Genomic DNA, 20,229 nt, shown 5'->3' on the forward strand with positions numbered 1-20,229 from the left:
GCCTGCTTGCCCTCACTCCCTCTGGCAAGTTCTTTCCTGCATTGGTATTAGAGTCTTTTGGATTCTGAAGACCAGCTGAGACAGCCATTTAATGGACTGAACAACTACTGGATTCTTGGCTTTTCCATCTGGAGATGGCCATTGTGGTATGGAGGAAGAAATTTCTCCCTCCTTAGCAGAAGATGTGCCCCACCCCCGCCTTCTGAAATACTGTTCCTTTCACCTTTGTCTGGGAAAACTGCCCTTCATTGTATGCTAAGTCAATGGTGACTTTCTTTGAAGGAGATGTCAGACTTGGCAATATTGACATCCCTCAGGGTCCACCTAAATTATTGTTAGACCTATAACCAGGTATAAGGCTAAGAGGGGATATCTTATCCCTTTATATCTTATCAAGTAGATAAATCTAGTTCAGGAGAAGACGTTTTATACTACTAATGAACATGTTAACTCATTCACTCAGAAGTCTGAAGAACGTGAGTTAGAATGGATTTCAAGACTGTCGAATAATGGTAAAAGGAATATAAAAGTAGCATGGTTTACTGATGGTTCTGCACATTATACAGGGACCACACAGAAGTCGACAGCAGCAGCTTTATAACCCCTTCCTGAGACAACCCTGAGATACACCATCAAAGGAAAATCTTCTTAGTGGGCAGAATTTCAAGCAGTGCTCATGGTCTTACATTCTGTTTGGAAGAACTGGACAGATGTGCTATTGTTTACTTATTCATGCTCTGTAGCCAATGAATTTGCTGGATAACAGGGACTTGGAGAGGCCATGATTTGAAAAGTGATTGGAAGGAGATGTGGATAGATCTCTCCAAATGGATCAAGGGTGTGAAGATACTTCAGCAGAGTTCAACAATCAAGTAGATAAGATGACCCATTTTGTGGATAGTCAGCCCATTTCCCTAGCCATCGGTGCCATTGTCCAATGGTCACACGAACAAAGTGGCCATGGTTATGAGATGGAGAGATGGAGGTCATACATGGATTTGACAATGTGGACTTCCACTCACCAAGGTGACCTGGCTAGAGCTGCTGTGGAGTGGCAGGTAGTCCAACAGCAGAGACCAAGACGGAGACCCTGATATGTCACCCTTCCCAGGGTGACATGGTGGCAGGTTGACTACATTGCACCATTTCCTTTATGGAAAGAACAACATTGTGTCTTTATTGGAGTAGATATTTATTCTGGTTATGCATTTGCCTTTCCTACATGTAATACTTCTGCCAAAACTAGTCCCAGGGGAATTACAGAATGCTGCGTCCACTGTTATGGTATTCTACACAGTATTGCTTCTGACCAAGGAACTCACTTCACAGCCAAAGAAATGTGACAATGGGTCCATGATCACAGAATCCACTGGTCTTAGCATGTTCTCCGTCATCCTGAAGTATGTAGTGTAATAGAGCAATGGGATGACCTTTGAAGACATAGTTAGAGGGCCAATTAGGTGGCAGCAGCCTGGGGGTGGGTAGAGTTCTTAGGAAGGTGGAAAATGCTTTAAATCATCATCTTATATGTGGTATGGTTTCTTCCTCATCCAGGATCCATGAATACAGAAATTATGGGGTGGAAGAGGAAATGGCTTCACTCACTATCACCCATAAAGAACCACTAGACTTTTTTTCCTTCCTGTTCCTACAACCTAAGTTCTCTATTCTACAAACTTTGATGACAGATCAGGGAGCACTCCTGCTAGAAGACCCAATAAACATTCTGTTGAACTGGATGCTCAGACTCCTCCCTAACTGCTTTGAGTTTCTGATGCCCTTAAACCAAGGAGTAACTGTCCAGATTACCCAGGGGAAATTGGATTGATTCTCCACATTGAAGGTAAAAAAGATTATGGGTAGAGTGCACAAGATCCTTTGGTCATCTCTTGGTACACACACACACACACACACACACACACACACACACACACACACAGAGAGAGAGAGAGAGAGAGAGAGAGAGAGAGAGAGAGAGAGTTCATTCTCTCAGTTCTGCTTCTCTAGTCAACCTCTACTAATACAAATATATTTGAAAAAAATGATAAAAAGTACAAAAACAGAATTATCTAAACAGCTTACTGAATAAATAGTCCAATGTCTAACTGGTCATCTAACTTGATCATCTAAGAAACCTTCTAACTGATCATCTAACAGATCACATTGTGTCATGCAATCTATTAATTTTTCTACTTAATGGCTACTGAATCTCATCATTCAAAGATTCTTTCCATAGTTTCTAAAACTCTAACAAGAATGTTTATTTGCTAATCAATCAACAACAGGTGAAAACGCACATGGAATCTAAAAAGACAGTAACAGAAATAAAAGTAGCTATATAGAAATAAAATGTAGCCATAAAAGACACAATTTAGATAAAAAGAAGCAAATATTCTAAAAACCATGATAGAGTCTTTGAATACAGCTATAAGGGGATACACAGAAATATATCTCCTAGATACATAGAAATATATATTCTTGGCATTTTCTTAAAAGTGTAAACAGAAACTAGCACAAAATGATGAATGTGTTATCAAGATAAGAACATACATTTTTATATTCTACTTCAGCAGATAACTGGGCACATTCATTTTCTTTCTTTCTTTCTTTTTTTTTTTTTTTTTTTTTTTGTTTTTTTTTTTCGGAGCTGGGGACCGAACCCAGGGCCTTGCGCTTCCTAGGCAAGCGCTCTACCACTGAGCTAAATCCCCAACCCGCACATTCATTTTCTTTAAGTGCTTAAAATGAGGCTGTCTTATGAGGGGCTCCTGAAAATTCACTAATTGTTATGTTACTATATTATAAGAATCTCCCTTCTTAGCCCTCTAGAAACTCTTGTATCTCTGAGAAAACAACTACTGTAAAGTCTAATGCTTGACATTCCATAACTTTTCTTCCAAAGAGTATCTTTAACCCATTTAATCCATATATGTACTCACTTAGTTATGTATTCACTGTGACAATGTTCTAAGTGCACAGCTGGAAAATGAGGATTATGAAGGAAGGTAACAAAAAGGCTGACCCAAGGGGTTGTGCACTTGATTTCTTTGTCTTGACTGTGACATCATTATATTTAATGTTTAATGAGTTGAAGTGATGAGATTTTATATATATATACATATACATACATGCATATATACATACATACATACATATATATATATATATAAAATAAGTATTCAAAGAATGACTAGTTCACATGGCGGAAAGAGGTGAAGTGATATTTAATGGGGCTTAGTGTAGGCAGCTGATGGCTTCTAAGGAAGCCAGAAACCCAAAGGGTTAGTGAGATACAAGAGCAGGAGCTTGGCAAAGTAGGAAGGATTCAGGTCCTGAATCAGAATTGATGGAGGTGAAACTGTAAAACTTAGGGACTAGTGAGATGGGTCAATCACAGTAGTGCCTGCTATTCAAGGGTGAGGACCCGTGTTCAGTCCCCATGCAAATGCTTGGTGTGACAGTGCACATCTGCCATCTCTGTTTTAGGTAAGTAAAGAGCTCACTGGTCAGAGGATGGTCTTGCTAAGCTTGTGACCTCTAGCTTCAGCGAGAGACATTCTCAAAAATACGGTGGAGAGTGACTGAGGAAGACATCCAGCCTTAACTTCTGACCTTTACATGAATGCTAACACACACACACACACACACACACACACACACACACACACACGTACAGATATGTACACTGCCACCAACAAAAACCACACATCTTCCATGTCTTGATCCCCAAACATAAGTCAAAAAACTTGACCTCCTTGATTAATCGCAAGTGAAACCAGAATAGCTTTTACCTTGTGAGGTCAAGCAAGTACTTTATGTAAATATATACAGAGCACACTAATGGCGGCAAAACCATTTGCACTGCTTCTTTATCTTTTGTGACCCGGTTAGGAGGAGAAGAGAGAAGAAGAAGCAGATTAAGTGAAATAGGGATGGGAGACGTAGGCTGAGGGAGAAGTTTGAATTCAGGGATGTATTGGGGAGTACACTAATGAAGACTTATGGGAAAAAAAACCCATTGGTTGCTATGGTTACAGCAGTCATCACATCTACTTAGCACCCTAAATGTAGCCTGACTTCCACATTTCCTCGAGGGTAAGAAAGCAGATGGTGTTCTGTAGTATGTTGCTAAAAGCAAGATGCGCTACTAAGTAGATCAAGTGAACTCTTTTATCAAATTACTAGTCGTGTGTCCACCTCCGAGGAAACGAATTTATAGTGGAATCCAAGTGGTGTTCTGGGTTCAAAGGACTGTAAAATTCTTATCGTTTCTTCTTGACACACCTCCTGGGATTTCATCTTGAGCAACCCACCTACCCTTATGTGGCCTCAGTGTCCTTGGTACAGGATGGTAACTCCATAGGATGAAATAAATTATTTTCCAGCACTAAATGTTTACAAATGTAAACACTAGTAAAAGTGAGGTCCACAGAGGATTTATGGCTGAAGCCTGCTCAAGAGTGTCTGAACCTGGAGTTGGAGAGAAGGCATAGCAGGTAAGAGCACTGGCTATTCTTCCGAAGGATCAGGGTTCAATTCCTAGTATCCATATGGTGACTCACTTCATTCCCCAAAGATCTCACACCCTATTCTGACACCTACTGATACCAGGCGCACACAGACTGCACAGACATATGTGTAGGCAAAATATCCATATGCATAAAATAAATACGTTAAAAAGTAATGTCAGAACAGCAGTTTCATGCTTGTTTGCTATAGCTAGTGGAGACCCAGAAGAGATCATAAAGGATTAATTGGCATTAATAGCTCAAAAGAGGAAAAAAGTAGACACAAAACATAGCTATCACTTTGATTGCTCGAAAATGTGCCAGATGAGGGAGGTGGTACCCTTCAATTAGACAGCATCTAGGTTCATTGAACTAGAGATTAATGAGGAAGGCATAAAGGTTAATGGATGTAAAGTGTTATTTATATTGTGCCTAATCAAGGTGCCTGGAAGGAATAAGGAGATTCTAAAAAGACCTGGTTTCCCTGCCATGTGAACAATCTGGACCATTGAAAATGATGCCCCCAGAGACGAGGAATTTCTCTCCACAAAATCTCATGCTGGGAGAATGGAAAGGTTAGATCCTGGTGCCTTCCAGCGAGAGGGAGCTTGTCTCTTAGAAGGGGATCTCACACATTACTAACAACTTTTCAGATTGTCTGGTAAAGAAGACAGACATTGTCATTGAGGGGCAGAACCAAGGCTGCTTAATTATACATATCTCTCTTCTTTCCATTTCAAAGTTACCCTCATGCCAGAGCCCTGAAGATGGACTTGGCAACGGGATGGGAGAAGGGGGCGTAGCTGGAATGTTTTATCCCTTTCCCCAGTGCGGCCACCTTGAACCCGTTTTTACTGCTTTCTGCCATTGCTTGCTTGCTTAGCTGACTTACTAATTCCAGCTGGCTGAACATGACTTACTGGGGCTCTCCCAGGCTTTGACCGTCAAGAACTCCAGTTACACTTGGTTCTGCTAAAAGCCTCAAAGGGATCCAGTGTGTGTCTTACAGAGGTCTTACAGTATAAAGTCCGAACTTCATATCATGACACGCGTAGGCTTGAAAGTTTCACCAATTGTGATTAATTATCATTACTGATTTCTCATTTTGCTCTCACAATCCCCAAACTCTGATTCCAACTCTATCAAATACCTTATCAGTCTTCAAAGACCTGCTCGTTTACGACCATGCTCACGGTGACTGAGAACGTCCCCAAGCACCAGGTGCTTGGCTGGTCACGGGGACACCAGTGATCAAGATAAATGCTTTCTCCCAAGGTTCTTACAGCTGATTCTGAACAAGTATCTTGACCTTTCAAAATGTCACAGAATTAATTAGGGAACAACAGAGAATAAAAACACAGGTCTTTATCATCTTAAAGCATCTTAGGCACTTGGGTTTTTTTTTTTTTTTAAAAACAGAACAGTGATTTAAAAAATGCAATTGCTATTAATTCTTTCCAACGCGTCTAATTTTCAGAGGAGGGTAGCATGTAACCTGAGGAAAGGTGAAGTGGATTGCAGCGGTGAAAGCCTCCACAGAGGCTCCGGGATAGGAGGATGGACAAGGACCAGGTCATGCAGGAAGTGCTTCCAGGGTGATGCCAATCAACATGTCTGAATGATAACACTGGCTGTAATCTAAATGGCCTGTTCTCTGATGCAACTAAAGAACTTGGATTTTCTGGGTTTTGTTGTTTGCTCTGAGACTCAGAAACTTTCTACGTGGCTAAGGATGACTTTGGACTTCCTTCTTCTGCCGTTTTTCCTCTCAGTGCTGGGGTTACAGGTGTGTGCCACCTCACTCAGTTATAGGATGCCAGAAATTAAAATCCCGGATTTGTACGTACGAAGCAAACATTCAGCCAACTGAACTTGGTCTCAACTTTGATTCCCTCTGCTGTCAGGATGAGTTCCAATTTCATGGTTATATAAAAGTTAGCAGGGGGGTGAGGAGCTCTGACTACCATGTAGCCCGTGTCTGTGGTGCTGCTTCCTGGGCTCTGGATATACAGTGAGACAAACATCCCGGTCACCTGCCTTGTACCACAAATTTCTCCTTCAAAGGAAATTAGAATTTGGTCATTTTGAAAAATTTAACAGTGAATATATCATCTCATAGTTGACGTTCAGGAGAAAGTTTATTGATAGCAAAGTAATAGCTTTATTCCAATCCTATCTAGTGTTGGTGGAGGAAAAATGAAGAATGCAGCATCCAAATAAAAAATCATTAAAAATTTAAGTACTCACATTAATATAATAATAAATGATAAGAGCATTTATTTATATGCAGCTCAGTGGGAACATTCAGTACTCTGAAAGGCTGGCACCAGAGACAACAGATTATTTTCAGTTCTCAATTCAAGGTCTACTCATTTCCAGGCTACTTGGCAAACCCCGTGTCATAAAATAATCTATTAAAATATCTTATATTCACAAACCAGCTCAATATGTTATATGAACACGTGTCTCTTTTTCTCGTGTCTTGTAACAAGGTCTTTAAGTGCTTTAGGAGATGGTTGTTGCTATAAATGTTTATTTAATAGAAGGCCAAATAAGTAAATGTTCAGAATGTAATTTTATTGATACAGTGAATTATTAGGTGAGTGAGGGGGCAAAGCAGGTTCAGGGGCTTGCTGCTGAGCCTGAAGACCTGAGTTCAAGTCCTACCACCCGTGTTGCAGAAGAGAACCAATTTCTACAAGTTGTCCTGTTACTTCCACTCATGCATGTACACATTCATGTGCAAACATGCATGGATACACATACAAATGAAATGAATAAATGAATAAATAAATAATGTTTTAAAGGAATTATTTTCCTCATTTATATTCCCAATGACTTCTGGCTATGCATGGGAAATCTACATCTAAATATACAAAATGTTTGTTTTCATAGTGATTTAAAAATTCAATTAAATCCAACAACTAAACACTGAATAATAAACTCACAGTTTAGACATGAAAATGTCAGATTATTTTTTTATAGTCATCCATGTAGTTCTTAACACTATATAACTGAATATAGACGTGTAGTTTTCCTCCCCTGTCACAAAAATGGCCGCCTAGGATATACAGTGTGGCTCTTCAGTGTGAGCCTCCCTAAGGTCAGCAAATTTTCTGTGTTAGTGAAGATGAGTTGACCAGATTGCATTATATATGATAGGCAGCTGATATGATGATCTATACAATGAGAACACTTTTTATACATAACAAACACGTGCTCCTGATGTTTCCTGTGCTATTTAATAACACATTTTAAAAGAAAAAAAAAGTGACAATGCCTTATATTAACCCATGTGATTCTCTCTGAAGATACTCATTGATCTTGATGTATTTCCTAGTGCGATTTTCTCTTCAAGTATCAAAGAACTCTTCAGAATTCTGTTACCATCCCTGGATTACTTTTAAATAAAATACACACTTTGACTGGGTGTGGGAAGAGGGTTGCTTTATTCCTTTATTTATCTCTTATTTTAGAATTCTTCCTTGGCCCAAACCAATGTTTTACTATTATTTATCTGTACCTTAAAATTAAATATGAACTTGCACAGAGAAAGTTTTTGATTTTATAATAAGAATAAAGTTATGTGGAGCTCAGGCTTCAGGGAAAAAATGACTGCCTGGAAGGACTGTCTTAGTTTTCCAGGAAAGTTGGAAAGGGCTTTAGATATGTGAGGGAAAATGCTCTAGAGACATTCTGATGCATGTGTCTCCTAACACAAAGATCATGTGCCCTTTACTTAAATATTTCTTCATTTTATTGACCCCTCCATATCTAATTTGCATGCTACCTCACTTTTCTAAGCTTCTATAGGACGTGGGTGATGGGATTCTGTTGGATTCCTACTTCTTTCTAGAAAACCCTACAATTGCAATTTGAATTCATAGATGTATGGCTAGGAATAGGACATTTTTTGAAGCAGCTTTCGATCTGCATTAATATTTGCTTTTTATTAAAAAGGAGTATAAATAAAAAATGTAAAATTGTCTCATGAACAGCTAAGGTGGTACTGTCAGAACTTGGAAGGCAGAGGCAGGAGATCATGACTGCAAAGCCAGCCTGGGATTTATAGTGAGCTGATTAGAATAATATAACAATATGAAATAATATATCAAATAATAATATTTATATAATTTATTAAAATAACTATATTGTTTGTGTCAAAAATTCAGGATCCTGTAAGCAATGCCTACTTTTTAAAGGACCTGTTCATATAGAAAAAATTGTAATTAATTATAACAAAAAAATTCCTCTACGAGGCTATCTTAAGGTTTTACTGCTGTAATCAGACACTGTGACCATGGCAAATCTTATAAAGGACAACGTTTAATTGGGGCTGGCTTACAGGTTAAGAGGTTCAGTCCATTATCATCAAGAGGGGAACATGGCAGCATCAGACAGGCATGGTGCAGGAGCTGAGAGTTCTACATCTTCATCTGGAGGCTGCTAGCAGAATACTGATGTCCAGGCAGCTAGGACAAGGGTCTTAAAGCTGAAACCACAGTGACACACCTATTCAAAGAAGGCCACACCTCCAAATAGTGCCTGCTACTCTCTGAGCTAAGCATGTACAAACTAGTGCTGAGGCTCTGGAAAAGGTACCAAACTTACACTTCACTTGTTGGTTTCTTACTGCTGAACCTGAGCATACAGAAAGAATACGCTTCCAATGGTATTCTAGAAATGTGTAGAGTTAACCAAACATTGGTGGTACTCTGCAAACATTTGCTGACCAAATAGTGAACCATGATAGAAGACTTCATAGTCAAAGGAGATAACTTTGCAACGACAGCTCAACAATCAGTGTCTACATTTGTAGAATTCAAACCATCAGAGCTCTAAAATGTGTGTGCAAACCATCAGAGCTCTAAAATGTGTGTGCAAACCATCAGAGCTCTAAAACCTCAGCTCTAAGAGTGAGGTTACTGTTAAGAGCGTCTGTGTGAGAATATTCTCAACAAAAACATTTAAAATGTTAAAGTCAAAGACAGTGATGTGCCTGTTTGTGAATCAGGATCCCGTTCCCTCCCTCCCTCCCTCTCTCTTTCTTTTCTTTCCGTCATTCTTTCTTACTAAAGATTTACTTATTTTATATATGTGTGTACACTGTTGCTGTCTTCAGACACACCTAAGAGGGCGTTGGATCCCATTACAGATGGTTGTGAGCCACCATGTGGTTGTTGGGAATTGAACTCTGGACCTCTGAAAGAGCAGTCAGTGCTCTTAACGACGGAACCATCTTCCCAGCCCTTCCCTTTGTTTCTTAAAGAAAATGCAGAAACAACGGAACCCCAATGACTGAAAATGTTGTGACAATGTTGCAACATTGCAGTTCCCACACAACCTGTAACAACAATTACTTCAAACACCACCTCAGGAAAATACCAATAGAAAGAAAACCAGGAATTTTGGTAAAATGTTAAGACAAAATGTTGTATCAACACAACCTGATGGTAAAGAGTAAAACGGTCCCACTTTAAAATTAATAAATCAAAGTAAGTAAATAATTGAACCAGAGAGCAAGTCCCTACTTTCTCTTCTGTAATTCTATGGCAGACAGCCAGCCTTATAACAGTGAATTGAAAGAACTCACTTTTTAAAAACAAAATTTATGCTTCATTTAAGTGTGTAACAAGAATATAGTTAATTAAATGGAGCACATACTTAGATAATGTGCATTTTGGCCAACAATATTGCTAAGCAGGCAAAGGCGTTTGAAGTGCAAGCCCAGGAATATGAATTAGATCCATGGACCCCACATCAGGGTAGAAGAGAACCGACTCACAGAATTGTCCTCTGACCTCTGTAACATGCTACTGTCATGGTGCATGTACATACTTTGCATGCGTGTGTGGGTACACACACACACACACTCACACTCACAAACACACTAATAATTTAAAATTGAAAACAATAAAGGTCATACACTGAGGCAAATGAGCATGGAACAAAATCAGTGTCAAAATAAAAATTCAGAGTAATCATAATTATTTTAATGCATTCAGAGCGAAAACAGGAAACCAAGACATTTACATAATTGACAGCATTGTTGATTACTTTATTTCTATTCTGTTTTTACTGCTTTCAAAAGTTTCAATACTGCATCGTTTTGTAAGCGAAGAATACATATCATGGGAAAGTAATTGTAATAGGGAGAATTATCTTTTGATTCTTTAGCACCCATATACTGTAACCATGTATGTTTGATAGAAGCCTCTAAAGTCACGGGCTGTTTCAGATCAAACCACCTTGCATCAGCATGTATTTCAGGTTTGACCCGTGAAATAAAATCCCTTTAAATAATAAAACTCAGCATCGCTCATGGAGAAACTGGCGCTGGGAACAGGCGACACGTAAGTATTTTTTGTGAAAGAAAAGTCTCCCCGTCTGGAGTAGCATGTAGAAGCTACTTTGCTGTCCATGCACCTGCTAATGTTACCGATGCCATACTAGGTACTCAAGTTATATTGCGATTTAATCAAATGCCACCTTTGCAGAAACTTGGGAGTTTAAGTTCTACGGCTCTATAGAATTTACTCTAACAACGCGGGCAATGGTTGGTCTTAAATCTCACCAGCGGTCAAAGAGAAGTTGGAAGGCTTATTACTTACTGTGGTTGCACAGTGGATATCTTTCCATACTGTGGCTTCCCTGGAGAGATCAGAGACTTCAAATAAATTATCAAGAATCACTTCCCCAATCATGTCGTGTCTGGAAAATCTGTCAAAATCATATATACTAAAGTGTAATTTGCGGTTGCTTAGCTGATCGTAAACCACCGGGAACTGAAATAGCTCATCGAACAGAGGGTTTAAAGTCTTCCGGTGCACACGGGTCTGAAATTTCTTCTTCCTGTCCGGAAGAAGATAGATCTTCACATAAGGATCAGAAGTTCCTGTGAAATCTTTAGCTGGGAGATCTAGAGCTTTGATAATTTTAACAACTAGGAGTTCATTTTCATAATCGTACTGGAGCGCAAAGTTAAGTTTCCCACAGGTTTTGACGTCGTCTTTTCTGTTGCCCTCGGAGTCAACTGATTTCTGCTTATAGAGTTCCGGTTTTATCCTCCCGATGCTGGTTCTGGTTTCTCCTCTTTGTAAGACAGGTTCCGTGCCCATGCTAAAGTCAACACTGGAGACGTTCATTTGCCTTGGTAGGTGCCTCCTGAAGGAATTGTGGCTGTACACACACATACACACATACACAAAATCATTTAGGTTAGTCCTTTCTGAGGTAGTTTTGTATTGGCATATACACCCTCCCCACCCACCAGGATCAGGAGAAAAATGTCATTGTCCTTGTGAAGGATTATTATGCGTATGTCTGTGTCAGCACCGTCTCACGCTCAACTGATGCAAAGAGAGCTGCCTTGAAAAACCATAATGACGGTTGTCAAAGAAAAAGTCTAAAAATTGATAATCGAAATACACAGATGTACAGTGTCTAGTGGTTTTGCTGTTTTTCCCCCATAAGCACATCATTAAACACCATGGTGAAGAAACAGGATTCTTAACATGTCCTACCATCCTTCTCCCAAACTCAAACAAATTTATCATTTTCTCCCTGTTGCTGCCTGAGTCACTCCCCCCCTAAAATCTCTAACAGCACTAAATAATATGCTGTATTAAGTAACTGTGAAAATATTTAAAATTTTTCATATATGCTTTATATAACATTTCACTTAAACATTAGATACAAGCTACTTACATATACTAAACTTAAAAGTTTACTTGATTGAAATATCTTAAGTTATATTTTTGGAGGGTTCCTCCCCACTTCTTAAAATAGCCATCTAAATCAGAAACGGAGTTAGGATGCTGAATTTGTGAGCCAAATTATAACTATTCCATGGTGTAACAATATCTAATTAAGTATATTACTAAAGGATATTTTATAATATATATCCAATATATAAAAATATGTATGGAAAACAGCAACATAAATATTGTAACAATTTATGCTATATTATATAATAAAAATGATGGTGAAATAAAAATTTGACCATAAGTGAAAAATTATTTTTATAGAGAGAAATATACTAGACATTTTTGGTCTGATAAAAATGCTATTAGTTAAACCTATAGTTAACTTAAAACTCATCATTTCAGTGTCTGCTACTGAATATATAACATAAATGTGAAATTCTTTATTAAAACTTCAAGACTGCAAATCTTGAAGCAATCTGTCTTCCTAGATCTATCCCATTATAATTCTTTAGACATACAATGTAATGAATATTGACCCTAAGCCTATTCCAAAAGAAAAAGCCAGCAGCATAAATTATATTCAGAATAAGGTCAGAGATAATTTATAAAACAGGAGGAAAAATTTCCCATGGGCTCCACTGTTGTTCTGAAACATTAAAATGGCTATAATCCAATTTGCAAGCAGAGTCTAGGATGCTAATCACTACATATGGGGCAAGCCTTAACTTCTTGAGAAGGTTCATTAAGCAACAATATTCTTACTAAAATCAATTCACTTGACCAACAATTTTGATTCATATGAACAGAACCTGAAAGAAGTTAATTACTGAGTGTCCTAAGCTTATTTCATGATTTCAAATAAAATAGTTTAATCCTCTTTTCTCTCTCTCAAAACTTAGAAATGTCTTCTTTGTGCCTCAGAAGGAAATGTGCATGGTCATGAAGTCTCTAATAGGACTCAGGTCTACCGAGACCCTTATAATGAAATAAAAACTGTAGTGTTACTTTTATTCAAGTAGCAGTGCCCTAATTACAGGGTAAATGGTGCACATTCTAAGTCATTGCAGCTGGCTGGTTAACAAAGCATTTATTGCTACAATGTTGTGCTGTCACCATGACAACACACAGCTTTTTTCCCCTCTTCCCCCTTTTCTCTTGCAATGACTGATTAACAAGTGTTCAAACACTGAAGATGTGAACCACTGCGTCTTTTACCCTCTAGACTTCCGGGAACCCATGTGAGGACTCTGGGAGAAGTGCTGGGCCTTAAAGGACTACAACTGGTCCATAGCTGTCTTACCTAGAGGTTAACTGCATAAGTCACTGAGTGTATGGATGTCCTTTACACTTCACTGTTTGATGGAAACCTGCCCCAGACTTCTTGTGGTTGCTGATACTTTTCTCTATACCTGTTATTCTACTGTGTCTTGGCCTGTTATATTCCATTGTTCTTATTGGACTTTACCACATTACACAGTTCAGAAATGAATGTCGCTTCACTGACTTCTCAGCTAAGCATTTGTTCATGGTTATCTCCTGCTAGGAGCCCTGTGTTGATAGTCAAATCATCCCCTTGACACATTTACATTAGTCTCCTTGTTCCTTAACGCTTGGGAAACTTCTCTTCTAAACGCCACTGTGTGTACCTTTCTTCCCAAAGTTTGATCTCTACATTCAATGAACTACTCCCCTACAGGGACGTTTTATATTTTAATCACCGTTGTGTGGACAGTTTGATTCTGTCTCATTGTTAACTGGAAACGATTCCACAGCTCCATCTTCGAGCATACTTCTGATCAATATCTCCTACCTTTCCATGTTCTTTTGAGACAGACCGAACACTTGTCATCAAGTAGTGAGAAGTAGTAATGTAGAATCAGAAAGGAGTGTTTGTTATGACGGAAGAAAAGACTTAGCAATAGACGGCTATATGGTGTGAGCTGAAGGGATTGGCTATTGTCTACTACAGTGGTAAAATATGGGGAGAAAAGGGTTTGTTTTATTTTTTTTCTATTTTTTTCTTTTCTTTTCTTTTTTTCTTTTTTTCTTTTTTTTTTCCGGAGGTGGGGACTGAACCCAGGACCTTGCGCTTGCTAGGTAAGCGCGCTACCACTGAGCTAAATCCCCAACCACGGTTTGTTTTGTCTTAACTTCTCAAGAACACTCCATTACTGAGGGAATTCAGGGCAGGAACGCAAGGCAGGAATCCGCGGGCAGGAATGGAAGCCATGGCAGAATGCTGTTTCCTGGCTGGCTTCTTATGAATGGCTCAGTTTACTTTTTAATACAACCCAAGACCACATTCCCAAGAGTTGCATCCTCCAGAAGGCCTGGACCCTTCAACACTGATCATTAATCAAGAAAATTCCTTTCAGAATTGTTACAGGTAGTCCAGACGGAGGTATTTCAAGGCTTGAAGTTCCTCTTACCGGATAACTCTAATTTGTGTCAAGTTTACAAAAAAACAAAACAAAAACAAAAACAAAAAAACCAACCATGACATTTGACTCCTTTTCGATTTCGCACACAAATAAATCTGCTTTCCATGTTCTATCCTAAACGTTCCCCTCTTGTTCAACCCTGTGATCTCATGTTAATGCTAATATCACACCATAAAGCATAAATAGAATTAGAAGTTCCACAGTATGTAAAAATTAAAACCATTAAAATGTCTGAAATCTCTCAATTGTGAAATCCTGTAAAATAAAAAAAATAATTTACATTTTTTAGTCTGAGAATGAAGAACCAGGAGATAATCACAGTCAAATTAAGCCAAACCAAAACTCAAGTACATAGGTATGAATGGAAGGTCAAAACTCAAAGGAAACCCTTACAAGAAGAATGAATCAAGCAGAAGATAGACTATCTGGACTCGAATGTGAAGTAAATGATCTAGGCTGGATAAATAAGGACTAGGGAAAATAAATCAAATCACAAAAAGAAACATGTGGAAAGGTAGAACTCCACAAAAAGACCAAAGCATTGGATTATAAGCATAGATGAGGGAGAAGAAACTACACAGAGCATACCCTCAACAATATCATAGAAGAAAACATCTCCACACTAAGGAAAAACATACACATACAGATAGAAGAAGCACACAAAACACTGAATAGACAAAGTCAGAAAAAAAAATCCTTGTGGTTTATCATAGTTAAAATACTAAGTATACAGAACAAAGAAATGTGTATTGAAAGCTCCAAGAGAGAAAATGCAAGACACATATAAAGGAAAATTCATCAGAATAACAGAGGATTTCCCAGTGGAAACTTGGAAAACAGGAAGACTGGATCAGCGCATTCCAGGATCTGAAAGACCATGATGACCAAGCTTGATTAATAGACCTAGCAAAATTATCCCTAACCATTGAAGGGGAAAGAAAAACTTCCCATGATGTAAACAACCTAAAAATTCTGTATATACAACAGGGCAAACCTAAAGATAACACAGGAAGCAATATTTCAGGCTGTAAAGAGGAATGAGCATAACAGATATTGTGGGAAGAGGAAATATGAAGTCATAATTATTAAAATACGAAGTACCACTGGAAACAGAGACAGCACCACCAAAACCCAATGATAGGACGAGTACGATTAATACATGCACTTCAATAATAACTTTAAATATGAATGGTCTCAATTCTCCTATCAAAAGACACAAGCTATATATTACAGAGCCATAGTAATTAAACAATATATTAGTGGCACAAAAACAGACACATAGATCAATGGAATGAAGCTGAAGACCCAAATGGGAGTACAGATAACCCCAAGCACTTACCATTTAACAACCTCCCCCCCCAAAAAAACCACAAGGCAAAGAAAAGAATATATCTTCAGCAAATGGTTCTGTGGAAATTGGATGTTCACATTTGGAAGAATGAAATTAGACCTATATCTCTCAGCTTGCACAAAAACTAGCTGCAAATGCATCAAAGAACTAAATGTCGAGTCTGTAACACTGAAACTGTGAGAAGAAAACATAGGCAGTGCCTACACGATACAGATGTAGGAAAGGACATTGTGAATGGGACTCAAACTTTGCACAAGCAATAAGGCCAAAAATTGACAAGTGGGACCTTATAGAGCTAAAAATACTTTTGCACAGCTTAAAAGAAGTCAGTAGATGAAGTACACCAAAGGAGATAGCAACACAGAGCATTCATTGCCAGAATATACAGATCTCTCTCTTCTCTCTCTGTCTCTGTCTCTGTCTCTGTCTCTGTCTCTGTCTCTGTCTCTCTCTCTACACACACACACACACACAGAGAGAGAGAGAGAGAGAGAGAGAGAGAGAGAGAGAGAGAGAGAGAGTAATAAAACAAATGATTCATAAGATTCAAGAAAACAGGCCTGAGGCCTGAACATAGAGTTCTAAAACAAAGGGAGAAGAGGAGGAAGAAGAAGAGGAAGAAAAAGAAGAGGAAGAGGAAGAAGAAGAAAAAGAAAAAAGAAGAAAGAAGAAGACAACTGACAAATATTGGACAGGATATTGTGGTGGGGGACAGAGGCTATGAAAGTGATCCTCCTTCACTGTTTGGTGGTGAGGTGTGTTGTAAACTGTCCCACCACTCTGGAAATTGGTGTGGAAAATTCTTTAAAAAGCTAAAAACAGGGTTGGAGGGATGGCTCAGTGGTTAAGAGCCCCGACTACTCTTCCAGAGGTCCTGAGTTCAATTCCCAGCAACCACATGGTGGCTCACAACCATCTGTAATGGGATCTGATGCCCTCTTCTGGTGTGTCTGAGGACAGCTACAGTGTACTTATATTTAATAAAATGAATAAAATCTTTAAAAAAGAAAACAAACTAAAAACAAACCTACCACATGACCCAACTCTACCACTCATTGGACTATGTGTAAAGGGTTGGACGCATGCGTTCTACTCCATAAATACTTGCTGAGTCATGTTAATTGACGTTCTCGATATTCACAATAGCTCGGGAGTGGAAACTAAATGTCTTTGTGCAGACAAATGGAGAATGAAATGTGGGGCGCATACATTATGGAACACTATTTAGCTACACAGAGAGACCATGACATTTTCTGGTAAATGGATGGAACTAGAGAAATGGTGTTATTGAGTGAGTTAATACAGTCCCAGAAAGACAAACACCACGTTCTAGCTCACCTGAACTCCTAATGCCAAATCTTTGCCATGTGAGAATATATCTTGGAATAGCTATAAAACCCAGGAAAGTTAAAAGGGGACCATTTCCTGGGTGCAAGAGCAAGAGAGGACAGAATGCAAGTGATCTGAAGGGGGATGGGAAGATGGGCGGGGCTGTAACTCAGGAGGAAGGAAGGAGATAAAGATGGAGGAGAAAAACAGAAGTAAGGATGTCTGAAAAAAAATCCTAAATGCTGAAAAAAATACCTAAAAATACTTATAATAAAGTATAAATATTTCTTATAAGTAAGCCAGTTCATCATACTTTAAACTAAATTTTCCTATCTTGGCTGACTATACTTCTTCCAAGAACCAAATGCGTCCTGATTGCTGAAGACACCATGCGCTTCAGACTCAGAGCCCAGAAGCCTTGAGATGGATCTGACCTGAGTGTGCTCCCCGAGGACTGGCTTCCTTGGTGCCGTAAGTTCCCACACAAGCTTCCAAAGGAAGCAAGCAGCGAATAGACCTACCTAGCTATGGTATTTATGAACCACGACAATGACTAGCACGGCATGACACCTCTGAGGGCCCACGAGTGCAATATCCTTGAGGTAATCAACAGTTCTTCAAGACTCGAGACCCACGCAGCAAGTGGGACACCAGGCTTGGTACTGGAAACCTAGCTACCCACTCAAGACTAGTGAAAGTCATAAATCTTAGAGATCCTGTATCTACATTAGTAAACCAGCCAAATCATTAACTAATTCCAAATATTTTTTTTCTTACGCCCACAGGAGTTCTCAGCCCTTGTCAAGGGAGCCTCTCTTCTAACAGAGGGAGAGCACTACAGAGACTCACAACCAAAGTTCAGGGAACAGCGAGGAAGAGGGAGCAAAGAGACGGTGAGATCAGAGAGTGTGTTGTACGACTGTGTCTCCTAGAAACGCCAGAAGCTACAGCCCTAAAGTCTCACTAGCATGGCGACTGAAACATGAGCTGAGTGAGAGCAACAAGAGATGTGCCAAGGTGTATGGGGGAAGCCCCGGGGGCCTCAGCCTGACACAGAGAGCCACAGGCTGTTAGGGAATGCTTAGAGCGAGGAAAACAGTCTTTCCCGGGGACAGGAATGCCAACTGCTTATCCAATACCAAATGGTTAGCCCTGAAAGCACGTAACGTGACATAGACCAAGCAGGCTGTGTTTCTATTTAGGAACATACATGCACACAGAGGAAAGTAGAGGGGCACAGCAGGGTTTGGGAGGAGGAAGGGGAAGGGTAAAGGATGCAATCCCATTAAACCGTCAAAAGAGCTTTGTAAAAAATTATTAATAACTCAATATATAGCCATAGAACAAATCTTAGACTACGTTTATATTATTTCTAGAACCTCAAGAAAAGTGTCCTGACTGAACTTATTCTGGGCTGAAGTTTCTGTGCTCAGTGTGGCAGTTTAGGCTTTCCCTTACATTGCATCTCCTAGGCGAGCTGAGCGAGGTTCTGAAAAGCAGTTGAAATCCTGAGCTGAGCTGCTCTGGAACCCTCTGCTCTCCTTGTGTTTTCACACCTGGTCTATAGGCATTATCTGCTGTCTCTCCTGGCTGCCATTCTTCAGCATTTTATTAGACTGTGACATTCATAATATCGAAGAAATTATTATTCATTTGCTAATACTTTTAATTAAAAACATTATGGGACCACATGAATGTCTGTTCATATAAATGATTTATGATGGGGTCTTTGTGACAAATACCATGAGACTTTCAGGACTTATCTCTCTCTATATCTATATCTCTCTCTATATCTATCTCTATCTCTATATCTATCTCTATCTCTATATCTATATCATCTATCTTATCATATATATCTTATCATATATATATACTATATAGTATACTATACATATAGTATATTTAGCATATATAGTATATATTATCTTCTCTCTACATGCACATATACATATCTATCTACCATTTATGTACCTATCTATCCATCTATCATCTATCTATCTATCTATCTATCTATCTATCTATCTATCTATCATCTGTCTGTCCATCTATCTATCTATCTATTATCTATCTATCTATCTATCTATCTATCTATCTATCTATCTATCTATCCACTGTTAGTGCCAGAAAGCTAAAATGGTTTTACACTTGAGGAATTTGTTCTCTGGTTGTTGTGTCAGGTACACCCTTGATCAAAGGAGGCACCCCACTTGAAAAAGCAGCATGTGCATACACGCAATACACCCCCTTTGTAAGAGAGCATAGGCATGGGCTTCATTACCACATGCCCCATGAACTTTCAGCCCAAGGAGATTGACTTTTGTCCATGGTTCTGGACAAGAATTGCTTCTTGATATCTAGCTAGCTACATTTTTTTCAAATTCCCCCCTTTATTATTGTTTTATCTTCTTTCCTATTCCATACAGTGGCCTGGGATGAGTAATTTCAGTTTTTGTTGTCCTTTGAAAGGAATTGAATTTATATATATATATATATATGTATATATATATATATATATATATATATATATATATATATATATATATATACCTCTTACAGTAAATAAAATTACTCAGGACTTGCGGTTTTACATAATTTTTAATTTCCCTTATAACAAGGTACATTGAACTATTCTTTGTGGAACTGCACATGGTCATTTCACCAATCGTCTTGAAATCAGTCATAGGTAATTCCATCAGCGCATGCCTCCATTGTTTGTCTTATGCACACTTACTTGCTTTTGTTCATGTGCAATTAGATCTCTCACATCTTCTCATCATTTTGTGAGTTCTTAGAATCCTCCGACAGTGATAAACCTTATGTAATTCTGCGTCTTTAACTAGTTATTTTGCCAGTGTCTATTCATTTCATCCTTACACCATGAATGAATGAACAGA

The 20,229-nt window shown here is 38.7% G+C and overlaps 1 protein-coding gene across 1 annotated transcript in view; it reads right to left on the bottom strand.

The window, feature by feature from the left end:
• Syt10 (synaptotagmin 10) overlaps positions 1–20,229 on the bottom strand; it is a 63,162-nt gene that overhangs the window by 21,075 nt on the left and 21,858 nt on the right. Inside the window, 1 exon segment of the mRNA NM_031666.2 lies at positions 11,120–11,687. Within this exon segment, the coding sequence (NP_113854.1) occupies positions 11,120–11,687 (568 nt within the window).

Source organism: Rattus norvegicus, chromosome 7 (assembly GCF_036323735.1).
Source record: "Rattus norvegicus strain BN/NHsdMcwi chromosome 7, GRCr8, whole genome shotgun sequence".
In the NCBI taxonomy this organism is placed as follows: domain Eukaryota; kingdom Metazoa; phylum Chordata; class Mammalia; order Rodentia; family Muridae; genus Rattus; species Rattus norvegicus.